Source organism: Epinephelus fuscoguttatus, linkage group LG10 (assembly GCF_011397635.1).
Source record: "Epinephelus fuscoguttatus linkage group LG10, E.fuscoguttatus.final_Chr_v1".
Lineage (NCBI taxonomy): Eukaryota > Metazoa > Chordata > Actinopteri > Perciformes > Serranidae > Epinephelus > Epinephelus fuscoguttatus.
In genome coordinates, this window is record NC_064761.1 from 9,474,723 (window position 1) to 9,491,732 (window position 17,010).

The following is a 17,010-nucleotide window of genomic DNA, read 5'->3' on the forward strand; positions in this document are numbered from 1 at the left end:
TCTAGAGATGGGTCTGCTGCTAGAACTCTGTGTGGCATTCATCTGGTCTCTGATCTGAGCTGCTGTTAACTTGCGATTTCTAAGGCTGGTGACTCGGATGAACTTATCCTCAGAAGCAGAGGTGATTCTTGGTCTTCCTTTCCTGGGTTGGTCCTCATGTGTGCCAGTTTCGTTGTAGCTCTTGATGGTTTTTGCGACTCCACTTGGGGACACATTTAAAGTTTTTGCAATTTTCCGGACTGACTGACCTTCATTTCTTAAAGTAATGATGGCCACTCGTTTTTCTTTAGTTAGCTGGTTGGTTCTTGCCATAATATGAATTTTAACAGTTGTCCAATAGGGCTGTCGGCTGTGTATTAACCTGACTTCTGCACAACACAACTGATGGTCCCAACCCCATTGATAAAGCAAGAAATTCCACTAATTAACCCTGATAAGGCACACCTGTGAAGTGGAAACCATTTCAGGTGACTACCTCTTGAAGCTCATGGAGAGAATGCCAAGAGTGTGCAAAGCAGTAATCAGAGCAAAGGGTGGCTATTTTGAAGAAACTAGAATATAAAACATGTTTTCAGTTATTTCACCTTTTTTTGTTAAGTACATAACTCCACATGTGTTCATTCATAGTTTTGATGCCGTCAGTGAGAATCTACAATGTAAATAGTCATGAAAATAAAGAAAATGCATTGAATGAGAAGGTGTGTCCAAACTTTTGGCCTGTACTGTATATATAAATAAAAAACAAAAAATATACAAAAAAATCAGCCTGGATGCTTCACAAACATGTTCCCCACCGGCAGCACAGAAGATCTACTCAATCAGCACAGTTTCAGATTAGTGTCACCATTTCAGCATATGACAAAATGTCTCCCCTTCTGTTCTTGAGTTATGACGTATTAGCCAGAGAAGGGTTCTTGCAAAACATTATGATGTCTCTATGAAATTGACTGTTGTTCTTTAGAATATATAATGTCATTTGTTCAAGGGAATTATTGAGTTACAACCAAAAACATGTTTCAAGAGGTCACAGTGATCTTGAACTTTGACCGTCAACCACCAAATTCTAATAAGTTCAGTCTTGAGTCCAAGCAGATGTTTGTGCCAAATTTAAGGAAATTCCCTTAAGGCGTCCTAAGATATTGCATTCACAAGAATGAGAATGACGCAAGGTCACAGTAACACTGATGTCTGACCTACAAGTTCTAAACATTTTGTCACTGAGTCCTAGTGGATGTCTGTGCTAAATTTGAAAAGATTCCTTCAAGGGGTTCTTGACATATCACGTTCACAAAAATGTGACTGACAACGTCACAGTGACCTTGACCTTTGACCACTAAATCTTAAATCAATTCATTGTTAGGTCCAAGGAGACAGATCGGAAGAAATGCTCTCAAAGCATTCTTGGGATATCGCATTCACGAGACTGAGATGCAAGGTCACAGTGACCTTGACCATTGATCATCGCAATGTATTAAGTTCATTGTTGAGTCCAAGTGGATGTTTGTGCCAAATTAGAAAAAAAATCCGAGGTAAAAATGACTTTGGACTTTGACCTATGACCAATAAAATTTAATCAGTTCATTGCTGAGTCCAACTGAACATCTGTGCAAAATTGAAGTTTTCCCCAAGGCTTGAGGTATCACACTCACAAGAATGAAATGGAGGAACAGAAGGTTACATGAAGAAACTTTACATGTTATAATGAGATAGAAAGTCTAAGTCTAGAAATTGACATTGGTTCATTGGTATAAACATATTCGGATTTTCCATACCCTTGCATAGGATCAAAACCTCCTGCTTTTGATTTGAAATGACACAACCAAAACACGTAAAACGCACCCGAGGAGGAGATCCTTGAATACAGGAGAGAGAATAGAGTTCAAATTCAAAAAAAAAAGGTCACTCACTTTTTTCTTTTTCCTCAAGGCAACTTTCACGCCGTCTACCGACACCACAATGTTGACTTTTTTCTTCTTGATGTTTTTCACCTTGAACTCATACTGCAGAGAGAGGACAGAAAGAGATATATTAATATTTTGGGGGGATTAAGGTAGACAGTAATATTGTTGGAGCTTCTCAAATACTTGAAGATGGGTCAGTGTGTTCGATGAGTCATGTTTGGCTGCCCAAAAAAACATTATATAACTGAGGGACAGTATCAGAACATGATGAAAAGAACTGTTCATTTTGTTCTCTGTGTTAAAGGGGTTTTAAACCGACAGATGACCAGAGCCAATGGAATGATTTCTTTCTGTTCCCATCAGATAGCGAGCTGTGACTGAATCATAAACATGGAGTTGATGCAGCCTGAGATTGAAAACATGACCACAGAAAATGACCTTCATAATCACCTTTGGATACAGATGACAGAATTTGAAAAACAGCTTCCATCTGAAAAAAACTGCTGTCTTCCTGCCCATTTCACTGTCATGTAATACCACTTTTACATCTGATGGAATGTCTCACTGGGATTTATTCTGGGTTAGTAGGTTATACATTTAGCTGTAGACAGGGTAATGTTTGTATATGCTGCATTCTGAATCTGACTCATACTAAATTGTGGGTTATTGTAAGCAAATATGATTAATGGCCTTTATTAATCATTTGCACCTACTCTAGCATTTCATGTTATGACCATCAAACTAGACATTTTAGACTATTACATGCCAAAAATTATATGCAAGCTTTCTGTGCAGTTTTTGACAATCAGTGCTACGACACTATTTAGTCAACTTTCAAAAAGTATTAAGGTTGAGTTAAGGCTGAAGAGTACTGAGGAACTGAGAAGAGACCATCCACAGTTTGCTGGAACAACTGAATGACCGTAAAACTCCTTTGAGCCAAGCACTTAACTGCCGACCAACAGCTTGAGTGAAGCTGCTTTGTGCCAGAGATAAACTTCACCACTCAAATCAAGTCAAGACATATTTAAAGGAGCTGTATATGACATTCAAAACATATCAAGAATTCAGAGTATTGATTCAGTAATTCAGAGTTACATAGCAAATGGCTGTTTGCTGCAATAATAAAAGGACAGTCCAATCTTTTGACATAAAGATGTATAAGGTACTTATCCATAGTCTTGTATTATATAAATCAGATGTGTATTGGTACAGTTTTCTGAAGCAGTCAGGAGTACCTATACAAAAGCTAAGCAATCTACTGCTGTGGACGGGGGCTGCAGCAAAATGTATTTTAGCAACCTGAAAAAAGTCAATGATAGTTTAAGTGTACATTATGTTGAGAATATTTTCACTGCTTAACCTTGCCGCAGACAGTCCGTTCCGACTTGGAAGCCATAATGTCCTCAGTTCGCCTTCTATGTTCTCGTCAAAGCCATCAGACTTCATTAGGAAAAACAATACCTGTAGCTCGCAAAGCACGGAAGCTGCTGCTCTGCCACTACCTTGATGAATGATGTTGTGGGTATTTTATTGTACCTTTTTTTGTGATTGTTTTTAACCAATGTAAAGCATCTATGAGTACCTGTAAAAGTTCAAATGTATTATTATTATTATTATTATTATTATTATCAGTTTGTTAGTTTGTATTATTGTGTAGTTTTGGAGAATCTGAACCCTATTAAAATCCACACAATTACACAAATGACCTAGCTGATCACGGCAGCGGTAGACCAGGAGCTCAAATGTTCAGCGATATAAAATTACTGTTTGGACTCCAGCATTTAAGAGACCAAATTACAGCTTCAGATTAAATTAAATCGCTGTCCGGCGACAAGGTAAAGTGGTAAAATATTCTAAATATAGTGTACACTAAAACTGATAATGATTAGGCCTACTTTTAAGTGGAACCTTATTTAGGTGGCTAAAACACGTTTTGTTGCTGCCTCCTTCATTGCTTAGTTTCTGTGTCAGTCGTCTTGCTAGCTTTTGCAAACTGGGCAAGTGCCGACCAGCATTTACTGTATAAAACACATTTACTACGGATAAGTACCTCACACAACCCCACTTCAAAAGATCTGAACTATGCCCTTAATGCTTTGAATGCTGTATACAGCTCCTTTGAAAACTGAATGAGTTGTACTTCTTCCACACACTGCCATTTGAAAAAAATCATAACAGAGCAGGCATTCCCATACATCTCCAATTCACACTAATGACGAATAGATTTGTCACAGAAAATGACAAACAGCTCTGCTGAATGAACATAGCATGGTCGGCAGACCTCTTTCACAGTCAATTTACACACCATACGTCAGACTGAGACAAATTCCATCGTCTCTGCTACCTCTAATGGAGCTTTGAGCTCTGTCAAACAACAGCGCTGCAGCAGGCAACCACAGCCAATACAATGTGGAAACACAGTGTTTGCATATCAGATACATAGCAGGTGTAAAAAGGTGGATCAAGTGGCTTTTATGCTGAATCCTGTGTTAATAATTGAGTGCAAGGACACGTGCAAACATACTTGCTGGCTACCTCCCTCTCCCACAAGCCTCTGCATGTTGATGGTATTCTGAATGAGTGGGATGTAATTGACTTGTATAGAACCACCTGTCACGGTAGCCTGGAGAGTCATTAGCTCCAAGTGCCGTCTGTATGTCTATTTCTGTGTATCAGCACTCACACAGAGTTGGCAAGTTAGCATGTCCTGCTGGGTGATACGTTATTGTGGACACTCATTTATGCTGCCCTAGCCAGCAGTTTTTATGCAGAAAAGCAACTGTGATATGAGTCAAAGTCATAAAGCATTCCACCCTGAGATGCTGCAAGATTCACCTTGTTTGCTCAGATTAAATTGCGATCTCAGGTATTGATGCTCGTGGGAAATCTGCTCAGTGCAAGGAAGTGAGAAATCGAAACTTAAGACAGCAAGAAAACTGCAACAGCAGTGAGACAGTACTCTGCTCAGACAAGCTGACTTACTTTCCCACCTCTTGCAAACACTAAAAACATTTAGCTGACCAATGCCACCACAGGTTTTCAGTTTAATGAAGTTCTTTCAGCTTTGACAAGTGACCTTGCGTTATCACTTGGAGCTGCCAAAATTCTAAGTTTCTGGCAGCACCGGTGGCACAAAATCTGCAATGTCATACGCTGCTGCTATAAAGAAAATGTCAGAGAGTGTTTATTGCTGTGTTTGCACTGCATCACCTCTGAATCAAATCTGAATAAAGATACTTTTTTGAATGTTATCTGTCATGTTTTCCCACCTGCTTGCTGTCAATCAATCTGTCATTCGTCCTCTGTCAGTAGAATGTCCTTCACTCTGTTCTCTATAGTATCACTCTGGACTTAATACTGACTCAATATTTTTCAAATTAAGTTGCAAAAAAGACTAAAGCAGTAAAGAAGGTTTATAAAAGCTTTACAGAAGCACTGTTCTTCAGTTGTGAAGACAGTGAGCAGGTATCAATGACATAAAGAAAATAACTAATTTCTTTTTTATCTTTCATGTGAAAAGTGAACTCCAAGATTTTAACCTTGAACATTGCTTTCAGTTCATCATTGCTGAGACCTTAAAAGAAAACCTGATTTAATCACTCTTTTGTAAATTATTAAAAATATAAAAGCACCCAGCTGGTCAAAGCTAGCAAAGACATGCAGGGAAGGGTAGCTCAGATAAAACTTCAAAAGCTTAAAGGGATAGTGCATCCAAAAATGAAAATTCAGCCATTATCTACCATATGCTGAGGGAGGGTCAGGAGAAGTTTTAGAGTCCTCACATCATTTGCAGAGATCCAAGGGGAGAGTGGGTAGCAACACAACTCCACCTAATGGAGGCTTACGGCGCCCAAGATTCAAACGTCCAAAAACACATAATTGAAACCACAAAATATCTCCATACTGCTCGTCCGTAGTGATCCAAGTGTCCTGTCACGTGTGCACGCTTGCACAAGACGGTGAGACATGGACACCGCGTTCATGTGTGTTCACATGCTTTCGCTGGTCTCGCGCAAGCGCGCACATGTGAGTGCGGTGCACAGAGAGGCAGTTACTGTAGAGCTACAGGCTACAATGAGGCTAAAAACAGAGTTCAAATGACGTTTTTCCAAACAACTTTTTATGTTGGGGCTTCAGGACACTTCAGGACACTTCATCACTATGGATGAGCAGTATGGAGATATTTTATGGTTTCAATTATGTGTGGAGTTTTGTTGCTACCTCCTCTCCCCTAGGATCTCCACAAGTGATGTGAGGACTCTAAAACTTCACCTGAGCCTCCCTCGGCATATGAGTGAGTAGATAATGGCTGAACATTCATTTATGGGTGCACTATCCCTTTAAGGTGATGTAATCCAATGACCAAGGCCAACACAAAATCCAACACAAATTAAGCATCATTGTTCAAAGACATTATATCTTCTAGTATGCACTCTTGGAAAAAAATGTTTTAGCATGTAAACAATGTCATTAAAAGGAGCTAAATACAAAATTCAGAGCATTAATATAGCAAAATAAACTAATACTTGCTATGTAAAGATATAGTGGGGTGATGGCATCCTGAGCAGAGAACAAGGCTAGTGAATTACCGCCGGTCTATACTGCGCTCAAACGACAGCTACCCTGTCTCAACCCACTCTTACACACTGTCCACGAGACTCAGGCAACTGAAACTTCTCACATGCTCTTATGTCATGTGTAATTTTTTCACCCAGTGAAAAACAAATGTATTACTGATAACCTCAGTGCAAAATGAGAACACTGCCAGCACACTGCCAGACAAGACAGAGCAGCACACGGCATCAACAGCACCATGTAAAACACTGCGATCAGGCCAGCCTCTGCTTGGAGTTTGATGGGGGTCTGTTAATGTTGTTACTGTTTCACTCCCTGGAGTCTTGATGAATATGTCAAGTCACCAAACAAGTCCTAATATGACAAAAGTGTTTTCATATTAGCCTAGTTTTGTTTGTAAGGAATTTTTCATGCAACCCTGTTCAAGATGACCCCGACCACGTACAATTATTTTACTGAGTTTTTGATAAAATCGAAGGGAAATGAAGCTCAATTTACAATAAAACATTCATAATTTCCTCATACTTGAACAGCCATAAAAAATCTTTATTAGGTTTGATGACTATCTCACACCAGACTAAACAGGAGAGTTGGCAAACTAGCTGCGGCCATGGCAGAAGTGCTGAGAAAGAGGTACAAATGGTCTAGTGAAAAAGAAAAAAAAATCTGTGCATGTAATTTGAAAAGTTATATGCACCAGTGCATATACACAGAAAAAAAGTTATTTGAGCCCTGTTTCAGTTCCATAAATAATAACATAGTATGGTATTAATATGAAAACACTACCTTACTATGGGCATCTGTGTTTATTTAAAATTAATTTCAGTGAATACAGAGAAGATCATTTTATCGGCATAAATTCAAATGTCATCTTCAATAATTCAGATTTCCAGCCTTCGACGTCATCAGTAATTGTTTGTTGTGCCCCTGACTCATACCAGGCTGCAGAGTAAGATAAAAACTAGAACATCTGAAATATGTCTGCCTGCATGTTGACAAGTGACTGTGAGTGAACAGAAGCGGTATAATAGGAGGTGACAGCATGCAGAACTCAGGGCCGCGACGGCATCACTTCATGTAAAAACAAGTCGAGGAGCTTTAACAAAGCTGGGCAGCCACACAATCAGCTCCTCAACCCTGGGTTACAAACTCCGCTGACTGTTACACAACAGTGCTGGCCGTCTGTGTGTTTGTTTGTTGACTGATGGGACACAAAGTGCGAGGTTTGCCAAGGGTCCTAGGAGGGGTCCATAATTCCCCATGTCTCAGCAGCTCCCAGCCTGCTTTGTAAAATTATGCGTGCTAAAACTATTAAACAATTACTGAACAATCAATTAGTTAGAAAATCAATTTCGACCCAAATCTGTGATGACATTATATATCTGCTATACTGATAATTTAACACAACACAGATGATGATTCATAATATTAAAGGCATACTTTACTCATTGTTAGATTGAATTCATGAAGAAAAAGTTTTCTTCATGAATTCAATCTAACAAATTTTCTTCTATGCCTTCATGGTGTGCAGAGAATCCATAAAAAGGCAAACATTCTTCTGAATTAAATTAATCATGGACCACATTTAACAACAAAAAAACTATATATACTATATATGAAAACATCTGTTTACAAACTCTTACACAACCCCTGCAGTATAATCAAATTATCCAGTCATAATTCCCAAATACATGCTTACTATTAAAAACACTTCTGCCTACGAGTAGCATGCCCTGAGCATGCCTGGGCACTGGCATGAGAGACCATTTTTGGCTTAATTGTTATGTTTTAGTGAAAATGCATGTATTTGGGAAGTACGACTGGATAAATAAGACTTTGATTATATTGCAGGAGTTGTGTGAAAGTTTGTAAATGGATGTTTTGATATAGTTTTGCTCTTGTTAAATGTGGTCCTTGATTACTTCACTTCATGAAGAATGTTTGCTGGTTTTGAACTCATCGTTCACAGCAGAGGCATGCCAAACAAAGAAACAAAATCTTCTTCATGATTTCAAGGTAACGTGATGTGAAACTGATGCACAAACGGTCATTGTGTGGGTGAACTATCCCTTGAAGCATTTTCTAAGATAAACTGTACAAGGTTCGTTAAAGTGAGGACAAATATTTAGCAGCAATAACAGAAACAAGCTCATATAAGAAAAGTCACTACAACAGAAATGATGATCATTTTCATTTTTGTTTGCAATCACAGTTTGTATACTGATGAGGAGGAGGATGATTCATTTTTTCATTGACACTAGTGGACTGTAATAATGATGCAGGTATCTCCAGTAGCATAATCTACAGGAAATAAAGTGTTGCTAATCGTTTGGTACAAAAGGATCGTGCTGGAAAACAATGGCATATTATTTTAACCACTGTACTCAACAACCTGTTGATAGCTTCAACAAGGAGAAAATGCACAAACACACACACTCCATTTCACAGAATATATTTTCATAATATAATAAAGAGTAAACTGAGGCACTTCAGCCATTATTCTCAAGTCTCAAAGTGAATGAATGTTTACATATCAGAGTTTTATGAGTGGTTTTATGGCTGTGTTGTAATCTGATATAATGTTAACTGTGCTGCACATGCAAGATTTAAACGTTGGTATGCTTGATGGATTGCATGATTGACCTCCACAGAGATGATTACAGCTGCAATTTAACAGATTTGGTGCGGGGTTTGCCTGGCTAAGTGTATGCGGTGTAATTCGACAGAAAGCACTTAACTCTAATAAGTCTGTCTATTCCTGTCTGATATGGCTCCATCATTGGATCCACATCAACCACAACACAGCCAACACTCTCCTTATGCTTTCAGATTCCACTCCAAGATACAGCAGCAAAATGATTTATAATATCACCACTGCATCTATCTGTATAATATGAGAATGTGAATGCATGTAATTAAAACACTTGTAGCACAGAAACTGCTGCACTTGAGGAAATCGTGCAGGCATTCATTTTACATAAATGGCAATTTATTCAGTCTGACTTTTCCTCAAATGCAGCACCTCTACACCAGACGGGGTGTTTTAATGAGCACAGATAACAGCTCACAACACCGTTTAGGTCATTTAGGATAATCCCTAATGTCTCTGCCGGATGAGCCTCCTGAGTTTGCACCTAAAAACTATTAAATTTATCAGTTTGTCAGAATTGTCATTTCAGCTGCATCCTCAATCATTTCTGACAAAAGAGGAAGTCAAAAAGCAGGGAAAGGGAGGGAGGGAAACAAAATTGCTGAGATGAAGATTAACATGAGTGAAGGCCTCTGCACGTCAAGTCCTTCATTTCAATGAAATTGTTAGGCATCACAAATAAATACAACCTAGAGTGCATTATGTTTATACTTACGCAACTCCAAAACTGTGGTTTGTAATTCATGTTTTCAGAACAGCCTTCATTTTCTGCATGTTTTACAAAAATAAGAGGTGGAATCTATTTCTGAATAAACTTAACCTGTTGGAGAAATATAAAGTCCTTGGGTAGAACAACCCAGCACAAAGGCAACAAACATTGCCCTGTGTGTGTGTGTGTCTGCCATTTTAATAGCTGTTGTTCAGGATCAGCTGGATCATAATCAGTCCAGTATTAAGTGATGTGAGCTTTCAGTGTTTATATTTCAAGATCTCACAAAGCAGTATCACTAATGTGATCTCATTTAAGTGTTCCTATTTTATGGGGTATTTTATATCACACTAAGCTCTCAACATCGGAAAGTAGATCTTGAAGTCAGTCAGCAGCTTTTTTCTTTTACATCAGGAGTGACAATCATCACTGCTTGGTGAGCAAACTCCTTGATGATATTAAATGACCTCTGTGCTTGGAGAAATGCTATTGGTAAAACGCTGTGTGGTTTCATTGATTAGTCAACTCTACAATAAAAATGAATCACTTCAGTAGTTCATCAAATGAAGATGCACTAATGAAAACAAAGCTGGGCTGTCTGCACGGTAGAGACAGAAATACTTTTGAAATTGATGATGAATGACCAGAGAAAACAGAGGAAAAGAGCTGTGGCATTCACTATTGCTTAAGAGGTAGAAAATCTACAGCTACCAGAATGCACAGCGCTGTACCAAGTAATGCTCCCACTGGTGAGTGATGCAATGCAAGATGCTTGTCTAAAAACCAAAACAGGGGCAGGCTGGTTCCAAACAATCTCGTACTACAGTTAAGCAGTAAGTTAAAATGTCGTCCTTAAAATATTTGAACCAAAAAACAGGCAACCCAGTAACAGAATCCTGGTTTATTTGACCAGCTCTGCTTATTTCTACCGTTTGGTCTGAGTTTGAGAGAAAGAAGGAGGAGTGGCTCTTTGTTTCTATCCGCTTCTATACTCTTTGTGTCTGTGGTGGCAGCAGGCATACAAAAATGAGGAAGTACAATCTGCAGTTCAAGCAACAGCCAAAGAGCCAGGTAGATTTTCGCTGGCAAATAAGCAGGGAGATCTGGGTGTGGGCAAGATGGTTTACCAAAGTTCATTAACACATACCACCCACATTGCTGTGATACAAAGGTGGTTGAAAATCGTCAAAGTATCCCTTTAAGATGTTTCTGTCAAATAGCAGTTTTGTAAGATGAAGCCCTATAAGTAATTGTCACTTTTTACATTTGACGATTACATCGTGACTGGCAGGATGTCACAGGTGTAACGGGTCTCGTGTGAATAGGTAACTATTCCTGTTTGGTTGCTCTGGGTTACAGTAAACAGGATGTGCTTACGTGCAACAGTTTAGACATGGACCACTTCAGTGTGTACCACACTGACAGGATATTAGTGTACGTGTAAACAAAGTGAAATAAAATGAATACTGAAGTCCAAGAATAGGCTCATCCATCATGCAAATAAAGTCAGTCTAACATTTGCAGCCACTATTTCCTGATAAACGGGTCGTTTTTTCCTAAAGGTCCTTCCCTCCTGTTTCCAGTATAATCCATCATTTTGGCAACAAAGACGCCAGCGCACCACACAATAGCGTCCTCAGCCAGCGGTGCTATTTACACTCATAGAAATATCAGCTGGGAGCCAGAGAGCACAATACAAGCCTGCATTTCTGTTGATGACTGCAATTCATTGAGGGAGGCTGAATGTAAGGGGAGCGAAATAAAAGATTCAAATAAATATGCAGACACATAACGACACACACAGACACACACACTCATACAGTGCACCGCTGAGGTCGACTCACGGCAGTCAATGTGAGTGTTCAATGATCTCAGCAGGGAAGCAGAGAGTGTTTGCTGAGGTAAAGGGCGCCTGGTCTGCTGTAAAACAAGCTATTTATTTAGCTCATTGACGAAGGCCTTTCTGAGATGATTACGGCGTTTCATCTTTTATAAAGTGAACACAGTTTCTGCTGCCATGGTGTCCAGCTCTCCTAAGTCAACCTCTGTCTGCTCATGCACAGACAAACACACGGCCGACAAGCTCCACTTTTCCACATGCCAATTTGTTCCAAACCAGTGACTTCTGAGCAGCGAGTTTCCCCCCTGGCCAATCATGAGCACAGATCCATCTCAATGACATGTCTACTCTAGAGAGAGGGAAAAGGATAAGGAGGGCTGTAAAGAATTATAGACAGAGGAAAAAATTGAGACAAAGAGCGAGAGGACAGATTTGTGGGACAATCAATGATTTAGTGAGAATATAAAGTTTAATTAACAGCTCACATCATTAGGCTCATAATTACACAAACTGAAAGTCAAGGTCTCCTAAATGTGCAAACTGTCATGTTGTCATTAGGTGCCTGATGAACTGAAATGCATGTGGTTTTAACCTTCACACAGCACCTGAAGTAACTGCTCATAATTAGGACCACGACTTCCTGCACAGCCACAGGAAGATTTTTTTTTTTCTGCCTCTCTCTACAAGTCAGATAGCATGCAACATCAGTTATTCGGAATATTCCACTAAGGTCGCTGAACTCCCAATAGTCAGTTCTATCATTTTTACAACATTAAACGTTCATCAGCAGAGGGATCTCTGAAAGAGCTAATGATCTGTTACTAACTTATGACATAACTCATACGACTTACAGTGTTACTCAGGGGCTCATTTCACCGCTCTTCTTGTGAAGCTTAATGTCTGCTATTAAAGTACATCCTTTACTGAACTTAACTTTTCTAATATCTTAAAACAACAACCACACAGCCACAAAAGCTGGAGTTCTTAAACGCTACCTTAAGCTCTCAACTGTTAAATCATCATTGGTTTGTACTTGGACTGACCCTGAATTTAATAACATTATATTTTATGCCTGGTGCAGAATACACAATATCAGGCAGATTATAGCACAACCCCACCGTCACAGGGTGTTGGGTCAGACGATCTCTTATTGTGACACAGTGGACGGCACCCAGCGCTGCATGTGGGATGCCTTCTGACATCTTGACAGGAATCTAGAATGTTAAAAAGAACTGCCTTCCATGACGTGTTGCCTCCTGACCATGAATCTGACCAATAAGAACAAGGAGTGCTCTATAACTGTAAACTTGGCGAAGCAAAAGAGGAATGATAAAGATGCTGTTGGTGCTGCAGGTGAAACTGTGAAGCAGAGAAAAGGTCAGTTGTGTTTTCTTTTTACAAGCTTTTCTGAACACATCATGCTAGGGCTGTGTGGCAGGAATCCGTAAATATGTATCATGATACAGGGGTTGCGATTCAATATATTGTAATATTTTGTTTAATCCTTACATCATAGAAACTGCTATTGTTTGTTTACATTCTTGATCCTGAAAGTCAGTCCCGAGCACCTCCTTTCTCACGTGAAAAATGGTGAGCTTTGATTGGTAGTGGACCAATGTGTAGTCTGTCCTGTCTCTCAGCCATGTCATGGTAAGATTTTAATACTCTAATCACCTAATATGACACGGTGACCATCATAACAGACAAAAATATTGTGTAATCTGAAGCCGGAACTTGAGGTGTGCAAGGATCAGTGATTTACTGACCTGAACCTGTAAAAGTTCAGGTAAGTACAAGGCCAAACTCAAACTATATTAGATCTTCTTATAGCTGCGGGAAGAAAAAAATTGTTGTTTTCCTCACGACTGTTCTCGTGGTCTACAGCATAGGCAGATGTACTGTGAAGATGTTATACAGCTGCAAGAAGTCTGAGAGAAGAGGTCTGAGTCAATGGTTGGATAAAGAAAGACACCAGAGACAGCTGTTCACCTCATGTCTCCCTTTGCTATTAACAGTGTCAGTTTCTTTTAGCCATGAAATCATTCTCTAACCTTAAACACGCAGATTTAGTTACCTCAGCTTGACCACATTTTAACTGTAGCGGCAGCAGATCATAAAAAGCTCATATCAGTCATTTCTGTAACGATCATACGGCTCATACCCTGATACTATTTTGTTTTTTACTGTTTTGTAAGATGACTTTTTGACAGAAACTGAGACTGGGAATATGACTGCAATACATCAAAAGACGGTCAGGCACTTGGGCACTTGGACCAAATTTAAATACACCTGAGAACCATGACCCAATCAGTGCGACCTTAAATCACCCACAAAAAGGCAGCTGACAATATCTACGATCCTCCCCCCAGGGGAGAGCCAGAGGGACTGCCAGACGAAGACGGAGAAAACCAACAATCAGAGCTGTTAGAGGACAAGCTGCTCCTCCACTGCTACAATATAAAAGGCTCACTCCCTCTGTTCTTCACTGCAGGAGAAAACTAGAGCACTCCTGTTTTCTTTAGTTCAGTTATACCCCTGATTTCACTATGTCTGTGCAAGACAAATTCTGCTTTTCATCTAGTTAACCATCTCTGTGTTTCTCATTGTATTCTGAATGTTTCCAACAACTCCCCTGTGCCCTTGCAGTATGTGCAGCAAAAAGGCCAAAATTTGAGAAAAGGGAAAATATTACCTTTCAAAATAAGGCAGACTATTTTTTTGTTGCATGATCTAAAAACATGCTACCACTTTTTCAAAGAAGAGATTCTCAAACGAACGAAACCTGAGATACAGGTGAGCTTGGACAATTCCACTTCAAAACAGCAGGAGAAAAAACACAGTTCAATGGAATTACAGTGTTTTCTTACTACCAAAGCAACAGTCAGTGTTTTGTATCCACTCTTCTGCTAAGACCACAGCTCCCAAGTCAGTCCCCAGAGAGACTCTCACCTTCCCTTCACCACCACACACTTCTCACTTTCTTGCCAACCACATAGCTTTACTCACTTTCTCTTCTATACATCAACCCCCATAAATTCCTGTTTTACTTTAAACCATCCATCTTAATCTTATTATTTTACTGCTGCTCATTCTAGTGGATCTGTGTATGTTCATGTCACTTTTTAACTCGTTCCCACGGCCATATTGGCAAAACATCAAAGCCCCATGTGTGCCTCTCGCTTACTTTGTCATATTCTTTCTCTCCTTTACACTGACTCTCTCCACGCACTGTCTCTCCTTCTCTTATATTTTCTTTCCACATCACCCCCTGCCTCTTCCCTGCTCCCCCTGTTCTCCACAGACCGATGGCTGATTCAATCTCAAGCAATGTTGTTTATGAAAAGGCATTTCATTTTCCAAAACATTTGTGTTTAGGACACTACAGGGTCCATCATGTTTCATCAATCTCAGCAACACAGCACTGTTTTTGAATCAAAGCCAAAATTTCCAATTGAATATATGTTGGTATATGCATACACACACACCCACACAAAAATACAAATCGGTCCATATGTTTAGCGTCTAACAAGAAAAGCTATATATTATAAACCTTCTTAGGAAAACCAATTTAAAATCACATTACATTCTCTCCTGAGCATGTCTTTCCATACAAGGTTCTATGAAAAGACAAAAGAGTACAAATCTATGAAAACCAGGCAAGTCCGTCTGCTGAGGAGGATCCTGTTATACGATCAATAGCTCCAGAACAGCTACTGTTGGTCTTGGAGGGGAGTTTCCTTTGTTGACTGCGGTCTCCAAGGTCAAGAATGAACATCCAGTCTCAAAGTATACGTAAACGTCACAGGTGCTGCTTGCTAATTCACATTATGTACATGGAAATGAATGGCTTTGCCCAGTTTTCTTACTGTGTGGTTTACTAATAAGACACCTCATATCCATAAGTCTCATTGTGACCTGATTACTCAATCACACATTTCATGTTTCAGGGTATATGCAGGAATCTTGAGGTTAATTTCAATACCTTTTTAAGACTTTTTTAAGACCTTCCAAAAAAAACCTTTAGACCTCATCGCCACTTCAAGCTGTCCTTAGCAGCAACGCATCTTTAACTTACTAAACAGTTGTAGTTTGCAATTAAATCTATGGAGCACAAACATACAACAGAACTCAGATAAGATGAAAAGGAATACAGCTTGAAAGAATAAATTAAACCAAAGACAGGTTTATTAAAATACACCTTAGGTCATAACAAATAACACAGCTCAACATCAGCTATTCAAGGCCAACTTGCTGAAAACAACAACCTTATGGCTGAAGCTTTGAAGTTTCACAGTAAATCAGAAAACAGGGATATTATTATTGCCACGGGTTATTTCAAATAGACAAAGGTGTTATTTACTGGTGAGTTAAGGGAGAATAGCTCTCATGTAATTAAAAAAGAAATCATCTCCGACAAGGAAATAGAAAGCCTGACGTGCAATGAATGGAGACCTATCATCCTGCTTGAACACAGACGACTAAATTCTTTCAACAATGTGACTCAAAATAATGATAAAATAGATTTTATTGATGTAAGATAATATGCTGATGGTAACATTTTCCACCGGTCCGCTGCGCTCTGAGTCTGGTGTCAGCGATACATGCTGCTCTGAGTCACACATCTGTCTGCTTGCGCTGCAGTGCACGCCGAGGGTTTTAATTTTTAGTGTTAAATCTAAAGTTAAACACTACTTACCAGCAACCAGAAAGGCTTTTTCATTTGTGAATATTTTTATCTTAATTCTAGAGTTGCAAGAAACTACCTTTTCACCATAATTTGTAAGTTATTAACTTTTTTTTTTTTCTTTTTGTTCACTCAACACAATCAGAGGAACCTCACCAACCCAAACTCTCAAAATTCAAGATGGCTGCTTAAACAACACTAGTGAAAGCTGTAGTAATATACTGTTTATAAGCACTTCTGTTTAATTAGTCTTTGTAGTACACCGTACTGCCCAACTTCTATCTGTAGACATGTTGCTTTGGTGTTTGAAAATAGCTAACTCAGCTAGCACTGGCATTGCTAACAATATCTTTCTTTTCTGACTAATCGTACTGGAGCGTGGTAAACTCTGATGTGACGTCATTCCCTGCTCCAACTTCACAGGTAAATGGAAGGCAGCAATAATCCATATCCTCAAAAATATGTGGACACCCCTTACTGTTTTAACATAACCTCCTTCCATGTACAAAACCAGGCTCATAAAAAAAGTGGTTTTCCTAGTTTGGTTTTGAAACCTTGACTGGCCTTGAACTCAACACCATCCAAAAACAGGAACTGTGAGGCAGGCATTACTGCCCAGAATCAATGGACAACTTCACTAATGCCTTT

The 17,010-nt window shown here is 39.3% G+C and overlaps 1 protein-coding gene across 3 annotated transcripts in view; it reads right to left on the minus strand.

Annotated features, from left to right (window-relative positions):
- LOC125895518 (carboxyl-terminal PDZ ligand of neuronal nitric oxide synthase protein-like) overlaps nt 1–17,010 on the minus strand; it is a 260,775-nt gene that overhangs the window by 176,010 nt on the left and 67,755 nt on the right. For all 3 annotated transcript variants that reach the window (XM_049587420.1, XM_049587419.1, XM_049587422.1), the window contains one exon: nt 1,908–2,000. In XM_049587420.1, the coding sequence (XP_049443377.1) occupies nt 1,908–2,000 (93 nt within the window). The remainder of the gene's footprint in view (nt 1–1,907; nt 2,001–17,010) is intronic.